At 56.1% G+C, this 16,298-nt stretch overlaps 2 protein-coding genes across 4 annotated transcripts; one reads left to right on the top strand and one right to left on the bottom strand.

Annotated features, from left to right (window-relative positions):
* The first annotated feature begins 235 nt into the window (after nucleotides 1-235).
* C5H16orf92 (chromosome 5 C16orf92 homolog) lies at nucleotides 236-1,753 on the top strand. 2 transcript variants are annotated; one of them, XM_007989546.3, is made up of 4 exons: nucleotides 236-442; nucleotides 765-923; nucleotides 1,038-1,125; nucleotides 1,245-1,753. In XM_007989546.3, exons 1-4 carry the CDS (start codon nucleotides 259-261, stop codon nucleotides 1,264-1,266), a joined length of 453 nt encoding a protein of 150 aa, XP_007987737.1. In that variant the 5' UTR covers nucleotides 236-258; the 3' UTR covers nucleotides 1,267-1,753. The 2 variants fall into 2 exon arrangements, with proteins under 2 accessions (XP_007987737.1, XP_037845586.1); XM_037989658.2 differs by having other exon boundaries at nucleotides 685-923.
* On the bottom strand, nucleotides 1,468-12,772 carry TLCD3B (TLC domain containing 3B). 2 transcript variants are annotated; one of them, XM_007989568.3, is made up of 5 exons: nucleotides 12,754-12,772; nucleotides 6,541-6,624; nucleotides 3,642-3,876; nucleotides 2,767-2,862; nucleotides 1,468-2,516 (listed from the first exon to the last, which is right to left on the bottom strand). In XM_007989568.3, the coding sequence occupies exons 2-5, from the start codon at nucleotides 6,597-6,599 to the stop codon at nucleotides 2,232-2,234; spliced, it is 675 nt and encodes a 224-aa protein (XP_007987759.3). In that variant the 5' UTR covers nucleotides 6,600-6,624; nucleotides 12,754-12,772; the 3' UTR covers nucleotides 1,468-2,231. The 2 variants fall into 2 exon arrangements, with proteins under 2 accessions (XP_007987759.3, XP_007987775.2); XM_007989584.3 differs by lacking the exon at nucleotides 12,754-12,772 and adding an exon at nucleotides 7,518-8,403.
* Nucleotides 12,773-16,298: the final 3,526 nt, after the last annotated feature.

The following is a 16,298-nucleotide window of genomic DNA, read 5'->3' as shown; positions in this document are numbered from 1 at the left end:
ATGAAAATAAATAAAACAAATGCTACCTGTGGTTGATCCAAGGGGTAACTGGAGGTGTGTGGCCCAGTGCCACCACCCCAAATTGTGCCTGTTGTCTAAATGCAGCTTCCTTTAGTTCTGGCTTTCAGCAAGATGGCCCTGCCGCAGCCCTCCTCTTTGTGAACACTGGGGCTGCCACTATTATGGCTTTATCATCAGCGACATTCCAGAGGATGAAGACTCCCCTGATCCCAATCTCTCCTCTCCTCTCCTCTTCTGATGAGGGTGAGGGATGGGGAAGGGGTCCCAGCTCCTAGCACTTCCTCCCCTCACCCCAGAGTGCCATCAGAACAGCTCTGGGCTGTGACATCACAGAGCCCCCACCTCATGATAGGAGTCATGAGGTTGTGGCCATGGGTGCTGGTGTGGGTGTGGCTGGCTGCAATAGGGGCCATAGACACTGGTGAGAAGCTGTCTCGGGAGCAGTGGGAAGGCAGGCAGCTCTGAGGGCATAAAGGGTGATGCCCACTTAGGGACTGGGAAGCCAACCCTGCACCTTCTCCTTTTCTCTCCACTCTTCTCTCCCATCCTGCTGGTCCCACCCACCCCCCGACAACCATGGGCCTTGTCGTGGTGCACCCAGCTGACCCTGAGGGAAATCAAGACCCTCCACAGCCTCCACAATAAGGCTGGGTGGTCTCATAGGGTCCCAAGCCAGCTTCAGCCTTCAGAGATAAAGGTAGGGGTCAGCTTGGTTGTTGTCACAGACTTTGCTTGGATCCTAGCACCCAGACCCAAGCGTGCCACGGCGTCAGCCCTGGGGACAGAGTCTCCGCACTTCTTAGACAGGCCTGACTTCTTCGATTATCCAGACTCAGACCAAGCCAGGCTCCTGGCTGTGGCCCAGTTTATTGGAGAGAAACCCATCATGTTCGTTAACTCAGGTATGAACCAGCTAGAGAAGGGACCTCCCTCCCCGCCAGGGCCTGGAGGAGAGCAGCCCCCGACCCTTCCATTGGGCCATCAGAGGGGAATTAAGGGTCCTGCTTGTTTAGCAGGTTCCAGCCCCGGGCTCTTCCATCACATCCTGGTAGGCTTCCTGGTGGTGGTGGTCTTCTTTCTCCTTTTCCAGTTCTGCACCCACATGTAAGGCCTGCCCCCTTCCTCCAACCCCACCCACCACCACCTTCCTTGGGAGCAGCTGAAGAGCCCAGTTCTAGTGGGGCAGGGTGTGACCTCTCCCCTCTGATCTCCATGCCCCACAGAAACTTCCAGAAAGGGGCCTAAAGAGCCGGACAGGGGCCCCGGACTCAACCTGAGCACCCACACCCACCTCCTCTCCTGTCGATGAGCAAAAGTTCCCCACTTTTCTCCTCCCTGACTGCCCAGCGGGGAGCTGGGGATCCCGCTCCCTGTGCGTTTCCCACAGCCCAAGCCCCCCACCTCCCCCCTTCCCAGCCCCAAAGAACTTGATGGTGAGGGCCTTGGTGGCGTTCACGCAGATCGTCTTTTATTAGCGGTCTGTAAAGCACCTCCCAGGGTCCCCCGACCCCAGATTGGAGGAAGCCTTGAGAGGTCAGTAGCACCAGGGACATGGCAGGGCCCGAGGGCGCGATGTGCAGCCGATGGTGAGGGACTGGGCGCCCTCGCCTGCCCCCGGGGTTGTCAGCACTGGGAAGGCTTGGGGGTAGCAGCCACCTCTCTCCCTCAACCCCTCAACCCAACAGACTAGTTCAAATTTGGGTAAATAAATAAAATAAATAAGATTTCTCAAGCTGGCCTACCCTGGAGAGGAGCCGTGGTTGCAGCCGGCCGCTCGGGAGGCCCGAGGGCCAGCCGGGTTAGTTGGGACGTCCTCTCCTCTCGGGTGATGGGGAGCCCTGAGGGGGTGGCAGCAGAGGGGCTGGGATGGCCTTGGCAGAGGCACCTCCCCACATTCTGACTCCTGGTCCCCTTGAAACCCTGTCGGTCTCCCTCCCCACAAGCCCTCCTGCCCTCAGTGGGTGGGAGGTGGTGCCCCCTCCCCTCCTCCCGCGCAGGGGTGTGCAGGAAGGGGGCACAGTAAGGAGAAGAGGTTCCCTCTCTCCCCTCACTCAGTCCCCGAGGTATGGGTCCTCTTCCCTTTCAGGGTCATCGTCAGTCCTGGGGTTGTCCGGGCAAGAGGACCCTGGCTCCCACCCCCAGCCATCAGCCCCAGAGCCCTGTCTCCAAGGGGGTGGGGGTGGGGAGGGGGAGGGTCCTGGCCCCCGGCCTCAGTCCTGGGCCTGGCAGGCCGGGGGTGGCCGGGAACGGGGCCAGAAGAGGCGGCAGGCCCCGCGGCAGATGAGGAAGAACCAGTAGAGCTGAGGGGCCAGGAGCAGCGCAGCGCCCAGGTTGACGTGGGCGGGGATGGCCAGGGGCACGGCCAGCAGAGGCAGGCCAGCGTGGCGCCCGTAGGCCCAGTACAGGTAGGGGAAGAGCAGCACCCGGCAGCACAGGAAGCTGAGCAGCATCAGGGCCCCGTTCACCTTGTGCAGCAGCGTGTGCTGCTGCTTGTACTGAGGGAACACGGACACCGTGGCCGCCGCGGCAGAAGGGCTCGGCCCCCCTTGGCCCTCTCCCTGCCTCCCTGCAACCCTAGCAGGCAGCTCCTCCCAGACTGGACACTTTGCCAGGACACAAGCACGAGCTCAAAAGGCAAGGGGTGAGGGGGGGAATGACGAAGGGGCTAGAGCCCTTGGCAGCAACCCTGAAGGTCCCTCCATGCCCCCCCGCATCGGGCTCCCGCACCCTCCCGTGCTCACTCACCTGGATGAGGATCTTGCCAAGGCAGACGAAGGGTGTGCTGACCTCTGCCATCAACATGCAACCCAGAAAGAAGTCTCCCTTCCCCTGTCGCCACACCTGAGCACACAGGCAGGAAGGTGAGGAGCTGGGGCTCCCCCTGGGTTCTTAGGCAGCCCCTACCCTTCCTCTTTCCCCTCTGTCACTTTTGGAGATGCTTGACTCTGAATGTCAAAATCAGAGGCGTGATTACAGAATCACGCCTGTAATCCCAGCACTTCGGGAGGCCGAGGTAGGTGGATCACGAGGTGAGGAGTTTGAGACCAGCCTGACCAACATGGTGAAACCCCGTCTCTACTAAAAATACCAAAAAATTTAGCCAGGCATGTTGGCGGGCACCTGTAATCCCCGCTACTGGGGAGGCTGAGGTGGGAGAATCACTTGAACTCAGGAGGCGGAGGTTGCAGTGAGCCGAGATCACACCACTGCACTCCAGCCTGAGTGACACAGAGAGACTCCGTCTTGGAAAGAGAAAAAAGGGAAAGAACACCTGGGTGCAGGAGCAGGTGCATGACTTGGCTGCATCCCTCTCACAGTCCTGCAGAAAGACTGTGTTCCTTATGTAACAGGTGAGGAAACTGAGGCTCAGAGATGTGCAACCACAGATCCAAAGTGCTGCAGCTGGGCATTGTCCAGCCCGGGGCCAGGCTGCCCCCACACCCTGGTGCCCCTGGGCTGGTGCTCAGTGAACCCCGCCTGTCCACAGCTTTCCCTGGAAACGTGCTGGGTCTGCTTGGCTGCCAGTACCCAGACCCAGGGCTTCCCGGGTTCCTGCCAGCACCAGTGGGACCAAGGCGCAGGCCAGCCACACCCCACCCGCCCAGCTCCCCGGGACTCACCACCGACAGCGGGAAGCACACCAGCACCATGGCGGCATGGTGGAGCACCATGAGGAACTCCTTGTGCAGGTAGCCACGTGCTATGGCCCACGTGCTGCCCGGGGCTCTGGCCACTCCGTCATCCCCTCCATGCCCTTTGACCTGGTGCTTGTGCCAGTGGCAGAGAAACATGGCGTAGATGTCGTAGATGAAGTAGGGTACAGCAAACTGCGTGTAGGCAGAGGACAGCCAGTGTCTGTTGGGCAGAGAGACAGGAGGGGCGAGGGGGTGGGTGGGTGTGGGGAGCAAGGAGGAAAGGGGACACCAGTGAGCGGGGGCAGATCTCAGGGGTTGGCACGGCAGCCCTGGACAGCAGTGGAGTCTCAGGTACAGATGAGGGATCCAGAGGGTAGAGGGTGAGAAACTTGCCCAAGCTCACGCAGTCACGCAGCTAGTAAGCGACAGTGCTGGCATTCAAATCTGTGGCCTCAGAACCCACCCATGTTCCTCTCTCTCTGCAGTACAGTGGGGGGAAAAGAAAAGAACAGAAGATGCCCACAGACCAAATGGCACAGATAGAGTGCCAAAATAAGCGCAGGCCAGGCAGGTGGGACCTTCCTTGCCATGGTTATTTGTCCTAACCTTACCATGAGGTTAGGACCAGCAACAGCTGAATGGGTGAGAGTGCTGGAGAGAGAGGTCACAGGGGTGGACCCCCATTCCTGCCTCCTGAGGCAGGCGCTCTTCCAAACTTCCCATGCATGCACTTATTTACCCCTCCCAAAACCCTGTAAAAAGTAGGTGTGGCCATAACCCCCACCGTACAGGTGAGGAAATGAGTCACAGACGGGCTAGGTAACCTGGCCAAGGAAGGGACATGGGCAGTGGCTCCACAGCCCTCACTGCCATCCCCACTGTCCCCAGAAGGTCCAAGAGGCATCAGAGACAGGCCCTGTTGGCAAGTGAGGGGTCTTGTCAGCACTGTTTGCCCTGCCCCAAAGTGACCCCATCTCTTTTCTTGTCAGCGCTGTTTGCCCTGCCCCAAAGTGACCCCATCTCTTTTCTGTTTTGTGTTGTTTCTCAGGGACAGCCAGGCATTAAGGGGAAAATGCAGAACAAAAGGAGCCAAGGACAGAGAAAGTTCCATGTACTTGGAGAGTAAACAAAAATGAGAAATGGATGAATAGACAAGACAGCATTTTTCTTCTGGAGTCAGCACATTGCCAGTTTCTCTTAAATCCTGTAGTCCCGAGACTGGTCTGGGGTGGGGGCGGAAGGTCAGAGAGGCAGGCCCTGGGGAGCTCGCCCCACATGGGGGAGGAGGGATGAAAGAAGAGTCAGCCAGAAGTTATCACCAAACATGAGGCATGTGGAGGGAGCTGTGGAGAAGTTGGGGCTGAGGCCTCTGAGGATGGGGAGCCTAAGGCAGGCAGCCTGTGAGTGGAGCCAGCCCATTCTCCAGCAGGGACAGTACCAGGGAAAAGGGAACCTGAGACTGTGATGCAGTGGTGTGGAGCTGCGGCCCAGAGGCAGGGAAAGATGAGAGGGGAGGAGCAGCTGCAGAGAATGCGAGGCAAGAACACAGGGAGAAAAGGTCCAAGTGGCCTGGAGGAGTCAGGGGAGGAAGCTGCCCACAATGCAGGCCCAGCAGAGGTGATGGGAGATGGGGCCCGCTGGGCTGGTGCAGGAGACCAGGAGGGGCCACCAGGCCCTGGGCTGTCATGTGAGGTGTTAAATCCCATCCCCACCCTCTTGGCAATTAGGTGCTCAGAAGTAGGAACAGCTGCTGCCCTGGATTAACCCGGATCCTCCCCACCTACCTGAGGATTAAAGCAGGGAGGAAGGACAGGAACAGACACAGGGGGCCTGGGGAGCAGGGGGGGTACAGAAGCCAAAAGGTGACCTCTGCATGTGAAGGCTGGGGAGGAAGTGCTGGATCCCAGGTTCGGCTTGGAGAAGGGGTGGGGAGGGGCGGGCAGAGGCCAAGAAGCAGCCAAGTCCCTGGGCAGGGTGTGAAGAAAGAGTTAAGCCAAGAACTGTCCTCTGCAGCTGCCACTTAACTCAATTCCTCTCGATGAAGCCCTTCCAGGAAGGGCGGCTGCCTCACCACAGAAGAGGCAACTCATCTTCGGAAAAAGAGGAGGCAAACAGAAACAGGGCACCCCCCGTCAGAAGCGTCCAGAGAATGTCCCCTGGGACTCAGGGGCTGCCACAGAAGGGAAGTGGCGCTGAAAGCTACGAAGCGGGTGTTGTGGGCACCTCCAAGGCAACTTGCAATGGGCCACCCATGAGTCACCTAGGGCGGTCGTCAGCACCACGGACAGGGCCCCTCTCCTCTCCCTCCTCCGCCTCCTGCCCGCACACCTCTGGCCCTTTTTGGCAAGCACCAGGCACTGCAGCAGCTGCCTGGCCACATTTTGGCCTCTTCGCCCTCATCCCCTCCTGCACTGCCTGGCCGTGTGTGGCCTTGTGCGTGTCATCTTTCCCCTCTCCTCTCTCTCACGCATGGAGTGGGTGCCGGATGCCTGGATTCTGGGAGGGCCTGAGGGGTGAGCCTGGCATGAGGAGGGGGCACCCCATCTGGGTGCTGGAGGGAAATGGGATCTGCCTCCTGGGGTGGAAGGCAGGGAAGAGGTGGGGAACCCACGACAACGCAGGAGACCTGGAAGCCAACTAGGAAGCGCTTTGAGGATCCTCTGTGATCCCCGCTCCTTCTCCCCCTGCTTCTGACCTTTAAGGACAGGACGGGATAAATTTATCCCTGGGTGTTGAGTTGCAGTTATTGCAGTGAACTTGCTCAGGTCCAAGTTAAGGGCTTGGGGACCACGGACAGAGTTCCCTCCAAGATGTGGGGTCTTCCAGGGTTATGTGTACACACCAACCACTGGCACCTGGGCAGGGGGGTTCTCACGGCACTTACTGGTCATCGATGATGTGCTTGCAGGAGGTGGAGACGATGTAGCCGGCAGTGGAGGCCATGATGGCCTGGACAGAGGACACCAGCCTGGGGGAGAGAGGGAGGAGTGCTAGAAGGGCAGAAGGGAAGAGGCGTGTGCCTTGACTTCTCCTCATTGCTAGTCTAGCGACTGCACTTTGCATTCAGCCACTTCTCGGACCAGTCCTTGCCCGCCTTCTCCCAAGGCTGGGCTGCCTGAAATGTGCCCCACCACAGGCACCTCACGGCTCTCTGGTCAGCTCGGCTGCTGTTCCTCGGTCCACCCCACTCCTTGCCACCTTCTCCCTTCCCCATTTGTGGAAACTGAGTCTCCCTCTTCTCAGGGCGGCAGGGTGTCCGTCCTGAGGTAAGAGCCCACTAAGAGTGAACTGCTGGCCCGGACCTCTCCCCACGAGGGGAGCCTGGGCCAGTTCTTGCCCCATTCAGCTGCCCAGTCATGATGCAGGCCTCACTCTGGACCCTTTGTGACCCCCGAGCTCCCCAGTCACTCTCCCACTGTCTCCTGACTGCCACTAGCCTCCACTCTGCACTCTGGCCCTGTTCTAGGGGTATACAGTTGCACCATCCACTCCTCCATCCCTGGCCCCCAAACACTCGCCCTGAATGACACCTAGCTGTCTGGCCCTGGCCTCGTTCCCTAATGTCTTACAGGAATGTCTTCACTGCATGCCGGCCCTGTTTTGGAGGGTGGGAGGGTGTACCGGGAAGAAGAGAGAGGCAGGCTGAACACTAGTAGACCAGATGGCAGGGCTGGATGAGGTCTCCCAGGACAGTGAGCAAGGCAGGCAGTGAGGAGAGAGGAAGCCTGGGGGTAAAGCCCCCAACCCCCATAGGAACTCCCAATACCCACCCACTGAGGGTCCAGAGAAGTGCCAGGTCCCTTCCATTCCCTGAGAAGCCCAAGAAGCAGAGAGGGGCTGAGGGGAAGGAAAGTGGTTTACCTGGCTGAGACAATGACCGCGTCAGCCTCCTCCCAGCGCAGCTGGGGCAGCCGCTGGAGCGTATTCTTGGAGAGGAGGAAGAGTCCGGGGAACACCACCCCCCCGGCCACCATCGGGGTCAGCATGGTGGCTGAGGACTTGGGCAGGGAGGCAGGCGGGCCGTGAAGGGTCAGGGAGGCTGAGCGGAAGGAGTTAGGGGTGGAGAAGGGACGCCAAGCCCGGGAAGGAGGGAGAAAACGAAGGGAAGGGGCACAAAGGGGACAGGGCGGCGACGGGATGGGGCCAGAGAGTCCAATGAAACTGGGGAGTCAGGAGGGGGCCAGTTGGGCAGAGACAGGGGAGGGGAGGATGGGAGAAGGGGAGCAGGAGCAGGCCAGTGAGGGATGGGGAGAGGCGAGGAGGGGATGGCTTGGTGAGGGACAGAGAGGAAGAGGGGACAGGAGGAGGATGCAAATGGGGGAGGGGAGGGAGCCACCAGGCAGGTGGGGAGGGGAGGCTTACGTGAGAGGCTGGGAGGGCTCGAGGAGGCGGGGAGGGGGTGGGGGTGGGTCTGGGTGCCAGCCCCAAAGGAAGGAGGCAGGCAGGAGGGAGCGGAGGAGCAGGCAGGAGGGAGCGGAGGAGTAGCCGGGGAAGCGGTCAGCGGTCACCACCGCTCTCCCAGCTCCACTGCCTCCTCTCGCTGCCGCCCCGGTCCCCGCCGCCCGGCACAGACACCGCACATGGCATCATAGAGACTCCGTGCCCAGCCCCCTGCCCCCTCGGTGGGGAGGGGGAGGGGGAGGGGAAGTGACCAGCTTGGGGAGGGCGGGGGAGGGGCAGGAAAATGATGGCACCGACCAGACACCGAGAAACCGGACCTGCAGCGGCGTCTCCCCATGCAGCTCTGAGCCACAGGCTCGGCTGCGACAGAGATGGGGGGAGCAGAGAAAGAGGGAGGGGGAGGCCCTTAAAGGAACAGCAGCTGCGGCGGCACAGGGGGCTGCTGGGGACAGGGGCCAGCTCTTCTCTTGGGGAGGAAGGGGGCTTAGGGCTCCTTGGCCAGCTGGGAGGGGGCCCTGAGCCCCCACAGGGGCCTGACCCTGTTTCCCATCAGCACTTTGCAAATGCCTGGCATCTCCTCCCTCGCCAAGCCATCCCTCTGGGGCCTGCCCCGGGTCCCAGCTTTGGGTGCCCACTCCAGCGAAAGACAGGCTTCCCCAGGAGAGGGAGCAGGAGCAAGTGGTGCTTTCTCAGAAGGAAGACTGAAGGAGGGGATGAGAGGAAAAATACCTCAACATAGTATCCTCAGACCCAGAGGCTCCCTCACCCTATGGCCGGGAAGGAAGCTGACATTGGCCAGAGGGGGCACCTGACTGTGCCGCAGGGCTGCCCATGTCCCGTCTGCTGCAGGAGCTCCGAGGGCGCTGTGCCTGTCCTTCCCACAGGGCCAGCAACGATCCTGAGGCTCCCTGAGGTCACCCAGTTCAGAAGTGGCAGAGCCCTCTCATTGCAGGTGTCGGAGGGGCAGGGAGTGGAAGAAGGGGGGAGTGGGGGGCAGGGGGCCACTGCCTCTCAGGAAGCCCCAGGGAGCCCTAGGATGCCCAGTCCCCATTCTTCAGACAGCCAGCCCCTCCTGACCGCCCCTAAATTCCTACCCCTCTAGGAGCTCCTAGCTTCCCTTCCTCTGCAACTTCCACAAACAGCCTAGTTTCAGAGTAGGAAAGGACTGTGGGGTGGGCTGGTGCAAGCTCCTCACTGGCCCATAAAGAAAGTGAGGCCTGGGGACTGGGCCAGGGTCGCGCTGTGGGACTGGAGCCAGAGGCACTGCCTCCTTTGACTTCTGCCCTCCCGTCCTGATCCCAACTGTCCTGTGGACTTCAGCATGACAAGGGCCTGTTATGCAAACTCCTTTGGTCTCCAAGCTCAATAATCAACCCTGTGGTTTGCCTTTCTCTGCCAGAGCCCACTCCTCGCCTCCCCAAAAGAAAAGCCGGGGACTGGGATTTGCTGTTTTGTGCTGCCCTCTAGCGGCGATCTGTAGGAAAGCACCAGGAAGTCTCAGGCCGATTTGGAGCCGGTTTTAGAGACAATAGCGGACCTAGCTCCTGCCCTCAGCCCTTCACTGGAGGGGGAAAGGGGATCCAGCTCTCTGAGTTTATACTACATGCTGGGCATAGTACCAGGTGATTTCTACTGATTCTTATTTGGTATCCCTGTTTTATAGAAGAAACAGGTTTAGAAATCTTGTGGGTTTTATTTTGTTTTGTTTTGTTTTTTTGAGATAGGGTCTCATTCTCTCCCCCAGGCTGGAGTACAGTGGCACGATCATGGCTCACTGAAACCTCAACCTCCCCAGGCTCAAATGATCCTCATGCCTCAGCCTCCCGAGTAGCTGGGACTACGGGCGCACACCACCATGCCCAGGTAATTTTTGTATTTTTTGTAGAGATGAAGTTTCGCTATGTTGGCCAGGCTGGTCTCAAGCAACTCCTGGGCTCAAGCAATCCACCCACCTCTGCCTCCCAACATGCTGATATTACAGGTGGGAGCCACCACGCCCAGAGGAAAGCTGAGTTTCTTTTTTTTTTTTTTGAGACGGAGTCTCGCTGTGTTGCCCAGGCTGGAGTGCAGTGGCCGGATCTCAGCTCACTGCAAGCTCCACCTCCCGGGTTTATGCCATTCTCCTGCCTCAGCCTCCTGAGTAGCTGGGACTACAGGCGCCCGCCACCTCACCTGGCTAGTTTTTTTGTATTTTTTAGTAGAGACGGGGTTTCACCGTGTTAGCCAGGATGGTCTCGATCTCCTGACCTCGTGATCCGCCCATCTCAGCCTCCCAAAGTGCTGGGATTACAGGCGTGAGCCACCGCGCCCGGCCAAGAAAGCTGGGTTTCAAACCCATGGTTGTGACCGGGCGCGGTGGCTCACGCCTGTAATCCCAGCACTTTGGGAGGCCAAGGCTGACAGAGCATGAGATCAGGAGATCGAGACCATCCTGGCTAACACGGTGAAACCCCATCTCTTCTAAAAATACACAAAATTAGTCAGGTGTGGTGGCAGGCGCCTGTAGTCCCAGCTACTTGGGAGACTGAGGCAGGAGAATCGCTTGAACCCAGGAGGCGGAGGTTGCAGTGAGCTGAGATCACGCCACTGCACTCCAGCCTGGGTGACAGAGTGAGACTCCATCTTAAAAGAAAACAAAAAACAAAAAAATCATAGTTGCATAACCCCAAAGCCACACATGAGCAAAACTGCAAAAAGGACTGAGGTTGAGGAGGCTGGGTGATGGGCGGCCACCGTAACTACTCGAGATTGAGGACTACAAGGCTGGTCACGGAACTGTGGTTTCACTTCAGGTAAGTAGAGACAGGTTTTTTTGTCTGCCAGGGAATCCATGTAGACACCCTAGTAAAATCTGTGTTCCATGTACCCCCTCCCGCTCCTATGGTTTGCTGATAGTGCGCTTTTATGGTAAGCTTTGTCACACAGGTCATAGATCTGCAGCCCAAGGGCCCAACCCAGCCCACAGACATGTTTTGTTTGGCCAGTATGCAGTTGTCAGTATAGTAGTTCTTAAATAAGTTCTTAGTTACTTATTAGTATTCAAGAATTGGGAGAGGCTGAGCGTGGTGGCTCACGCCTATAATCCTAGCACTTTGGGAGGCCGAGGTGGGCAGATCACCTGAGATCAGGAGTTTGAGACCAGCCTGGCCAACATGGTGAAACCCCATCTCTACTAAAAATACAAAAATTAGCCAGATGTAGTGGCGCACACCTGTAATACCAGCTACTCGGGAGGCTGAAGCAGGAATGTTGCTTGAACTTGGGAGGTGGAGGTTACAGTGAGCCACGATTGAGCCACTGAACTCCAGCCTGGGCAACAGAGTGAGATTCTGTCTCAAAAAAAAGAATAAAAAGAATTGGGAGGGAGCCCGCCACAATGACATGCACCTGTAGTCTCAGCTACTCAGGAGGCCGAGGCAGGAGGATCACTTGAGCCCAGGAGTTCAAGACCAGCCTGGGCAACATGGAGAAACCCCATCTCTACTAAAAGTACAAAAATTAGCCAGGCATGGTGGTGCACATCTGTAGTCCCAGCAACTTGGGAGTCAGCCTGATTCTCAGGGTGAATCACTTGTCAGGGAGGTCAAGGCTGCAGTGAGTCATGGTGGTGTCACTGCACTTCAGCCTGGGTGACAGAGTGAGACCCTGTCTCAAAACAAAAGAAGAAGAGGCCGGGTACAGTGGCTCATGCCTGTTATCCCAGCACTTCGGAGGCTGAGAAGGGAGGATCCTGTGAGCCCAGGAGTTCAAGACCAGCTTGGGCAACATAGTGAGACCCTGTTTCTACCAAAAAAAAAAAATTAGCCAGGTGTGGTGGCGCATTTCCTGTTGTCCCAGCTATGGCAGGAGGATTGGTTGAGCCTGGAAGTTCAAGGCTGCAGTGAGCCATGATAGTGCCACTGCACTCCAGCCTAGGCAACAGAGCAAGACCTGTCCCAACAACAACGACAAAGAATCATAACGGAAAACATTGGCCCACGTTCTAACTGTATAACTTTATCAGTGGCTGGAGCCGAGCAGCACAGGCCCTCAGCAGAGAAGGTGAGTCCTCCTGCCTACATCCTCCCCGCAGAGCCCACATCCCTCATATTATCTGCAGGAGTTTGCAGCCCCTGCTCTACAAGCACGGATTCACATGATCTTCATACAACATCTCCATGAAGAACGAGAGTGGGGGTTATTATCAAGCCCATTTACCAGTGAGGGATCTGAAGTTCAGAGAAATTAAATGACTCACAAAAGACACCACTGTTGGTGTCTTTTTTTTTTTTTTTTAAGACAGAGTCTCACTCTGTCGCCTACGCTGGAGTACAGTGGCATGATCTCAGCTCACTGCAACCTCCACCTCCCGAGTTCAAGTGATTCTTCTGTCTCAGCCTCCAGAGCAGCTGGGATTACAGGCACCTGCCACCATACCTGGCTAATTTTTGTATTTTTAGTTCAGACAGGGTTTCACCATGTTGGCCAGGCTGGTCTTGAACTGCTGACCTCAGGTGATCCACCTGCCTCAGCCTCCCAAAGTGCTGGAATTACAGGTGTGAGCCACCGTGCCCAGCCTGCTGGTGTCTTTTGACTCCAAATCCCAGCTCCACCCCACACTCTGCTTCTGTTTTCACCACGAACTCATCCTGAAAGTAAGAGGTCAGTTCCACCAGCCGTGGCCCCAGGAAGGACACCCGCACCCTGGTCCTCTTACTTGGATGCTACCAGGACAGCCTCTTGTTTTTCCATCTGCAGGCTGGCGTGGTTCTGCAAGCCCCAGCGCAGGACAGTGAAGCACAACGGGAAGAAGACGCAACCCCCTGCGAATAGCAGGGCCATGCCTGCCTGCAGCCAAGAAGGCAGAAAAAGACGGCCATGAGAACACCTCAACACAACACCCTCAGACCCCCCGGCAGCCTTCTTCACCCCCAATGAGGCAAGGCCCAAGAGACCCATCCATCTGTGGCCATCCAAAGCCACCAGGCAAACCTCTTCTCTAAGCTCTTTTGCATCCTTATGACTCTTTTAATATTCATCATCCGGGGCAATTTGACATCCTAATTATCCTAATTTTTTGTTTTACACACCCAATTTAGACAATTTCTTTTCTTTTCTTCTTCTTCTTTGTTTTTTTGTTTTTTTTTTGAGATGCAGTCTTGCTCTTGTTACCCAGGCTGGAGTGTGGTGGCATGATCTTGGCTCACTGCAACCTCCACCTCCCGGGTTCAAGCAATTCTCGTGTCTCAGGCTCCTGAGTAGATGGGATACAGGTGCCCGCTACCGTGCCCGGCTAATATTTGTATTTTTAAGAGAGACAGGACTTTACTATGTTGGTCAGGATGATCTCGAATTCCTGACCTTAGGTGATCTGCCTGCCTTGGCCTCCCCAAGTGCTGGGATTACAGGCATCAGCCACTGCACCCAGCCCCTCCTACTCTTAAACTCCACCCTTTTCCATCTTCTGCATGCCCCGCCCGCCCACCTTATGTCACCTCTCCCTTCTCCCCAGGCCTCACCTCTAAGGGACAGGTTGGAAGACAGAAAGGAAGGCTGATGTTTCTCCTCAGCACCGAAAACTTGGAAAAAGGAAGGGAGGAGGTTGTCAAGATAGTTGGAACTTTAAAATGACATTCCTTGAAAAAACAAAATAAAGCCAAAGCGATTGTTGTTCCATTAAAAAAGAAAACAAAAGAAATAACAGGCGCAAGGTTGAAACTACATATATTTACATAGATATCATTTTTGTTTAGAAAGACCTCCCCTCCCATCTACTCTGGGGAGCAGAGGTTTGGGGCAGGCACAGGCAGGATGAAGGGAATCAGGCCCTGTCATCCTGCCTTCCTGAAGTGGCTTCCAAGGGACCTTCTTGAGACAAATGGAAGGTGTCAAACTGCAAAGGCACGAGGCTACTCTGCAGAGGCAGTTGGGGAGGGCAGGAGTATGCTCTCCCGTTGGTGGACTGGCTAGAAGATGCCATCCTCCCATTGGCCAGCCAGTTGATACATGTGCCCTATCATTTGCTTCCTATGGGGGCTGGGGGGCGGTTCCAGCAAGCCTTGCCTAGAATTGGCCAGTTAGAATCCATTGGTGACTTGATGGACAGCTACGTTTCAGGCACGTGTTCAAAGAAGGAACAGGAGGGAGGGGGAAATCAGAGCAGCTGCACAGCCCGGGGTGGTGGCTCACGCCTGTAATCCCAGCACTTCGGGAGGCCAAGGCGGGTGGATCATCTGAGGTCAGGAGTTCAAGACCATGCTGGCCAACATGGGGAACCCCGTCTCTAATAAAAATACAGAAATTAACCAGGCGTGATGGCGGGTACCTGTAATCCCAGCTACTCGGGAGACTGAGGCAGGAGAATCACTTGAATCCGGGAGGCAGAAGTTGCAGTGAGCCGAGATCTCACTGCACTCCAGCCTGGGCGACAGAGAGAGACTCTGTTTCAAAAAACAAAAAACAACAACAACAAAAAAAAACACCAGCAGGTGCGGTGGCTCATGCCTGTAATCCCAGCACTTTGGGAGGCCGAGGCAGGCAGATTACGAAGTCAGGAGATCGAGACCATCCTGGCTAACACGGTGAAATCCCGTCTCTACTAAAAATACAAAAAATTAGCCAGGCGTGGTGGCGGGCACCTGTAGTCCCAGCTACTGGGGAGGCTGAGGCATGAGAATGGCGTGAACCCGGGAGGCGGAGCTTGCAGTGAGCCGAGATCGCGCCACTGCACTCCAGCCTGGGGCAACAGAGCGAGATTGTGTCTCAAAAATAATAATAATAAAATAGTCCAGTGCAATGACACATACCTGTGGTCCCAGGTACTTGAAAGGATGAAGCGAAAGAATGAAAAGAATTGCTTGAGCCCAGGAAGGAGTTCAAGGCTGTAATGAGCTATGATCATACCACTGCACTCCATCCTAGGCAACAGAGCAAGACCCTGCCCCCCCAAAAAAGCAGTCCTAAGTAGTTATTGTAGGCAGTGTAGGATAAAAGGTAAAGAAGGTCATTTCGGCCGGGCGCGGTGGCTCACGCCTGTAATCCCAGCACTTTGGGAGGCCAAGGTGGGTGGATCATGAGGTCAGGAGTTTGAGACCAGCCTGACCAACATGGTGAAACCCCATCTCTACTAAAAATAGTGGTGCACACCTGTAATCCCAGCTACTCAGGAGGCTGAGGCAGGAGAATTGCTTGAATCCAGGAGGCAGAGGTTGCAGTGAGCCAAGATTGTGCCACTGCACTCTAGTCTGAGCAACAGAGCGAGACTCTGTCTCAAAAACAAAAAAAAGAAAAAAAAAGAAGGCCATTTCTACCGTGGAAGTACATGGACTTCAAATTCAGAGTCCACAGATAATCAAAGAAACATTTCATTTCCCTATTGCTGAAATAAAGAAACAAATAAAGAAACACACTGAATGGCTTTGTTTACATCAAATTCAGAAAAGCAAAACATCTATCATGAAAAATCAGAACAGTGTTTAACTTGGGGAAGATATTGACTGGGAAGAGACCCCAGGGAACCTTCTGAAGTGTTGGAAATGCCCTTATATTGATCACCAGTGTAAACATATGTAAACATTCTTGAGGCATCCTCTTAAAATGTGTGCCCCTAAAGTGAAGCTGCAGTTTTTAAAATGCTAAATTTAGGCTCTTCCTTTCTCTGAATGATCGTGGGCAAAGCCTTAATGAGCCTCAATTTCTTCATCTGTGAGGTTGGGTTAATAATAGTGTCAGATCATTAAATGCTGCTTATACTACAGGTATAAGCATTGATCTGTATTTTCGGTCTCTAAAAGAACAACAAAAAAAAGCCCAGTGTGGTGGTGCACACCTGTAGTACCAGCACTTTGGGAGGCCAAGGCAGGAGGATCACTTGAGGACAGGAGGCTGAGGCTGCAGTGAGCTTTGATCATGAGACTGCACTCCAGCCTTGGGCCACAGAGTGAAACTCTGTCTCTAAAAAAATTAATTAAAAATATCAAGTCATGGCCGGGCGCGGTGGCTCAAGCCTGTAATCCCAGCACTTTGGGAGGCCGAGGCGGGCGGATCACGAGGTCAGGAGATCGAGACCATCCTGGCTAACACGGTGAAACCCTGTCTCTACTAAAAAATACAAAAAAAACCCCCCAAAACTAGCCGGGCGACGTGGCGGGCGCCTGTAGTCCCAGCTACTCAGGAGGCTGAGGCAGGAGAATGGCATAAACCCGGGAGGCGGAGCTTGCACTGAGCTGAGATCCGGCCACTGCACTCCAGCCTGGGCGACAG

This window comes from Chlorocebus sabaeus, chromosome 5 (assembly GCF_047675955.1).
Source record: "Chlorocebus sabaeus isolate Y175 chromosome 5, mChlSab1.0.hap1, whole genome shotgun sequence".
NCBI classification, from domain to species: domain Eukaryota; kingdom Metazoa; phylum Chordata; class Mammalia; order Primates; family Cercopithecidae; genus Chlorocebus; species Chlorocebus sabaeus.
The sequence above is the reverse complement of the archived record's forward strand: the minus strand, read 5'-3'. Positions and strand labels throughout refer to the sequence as shown.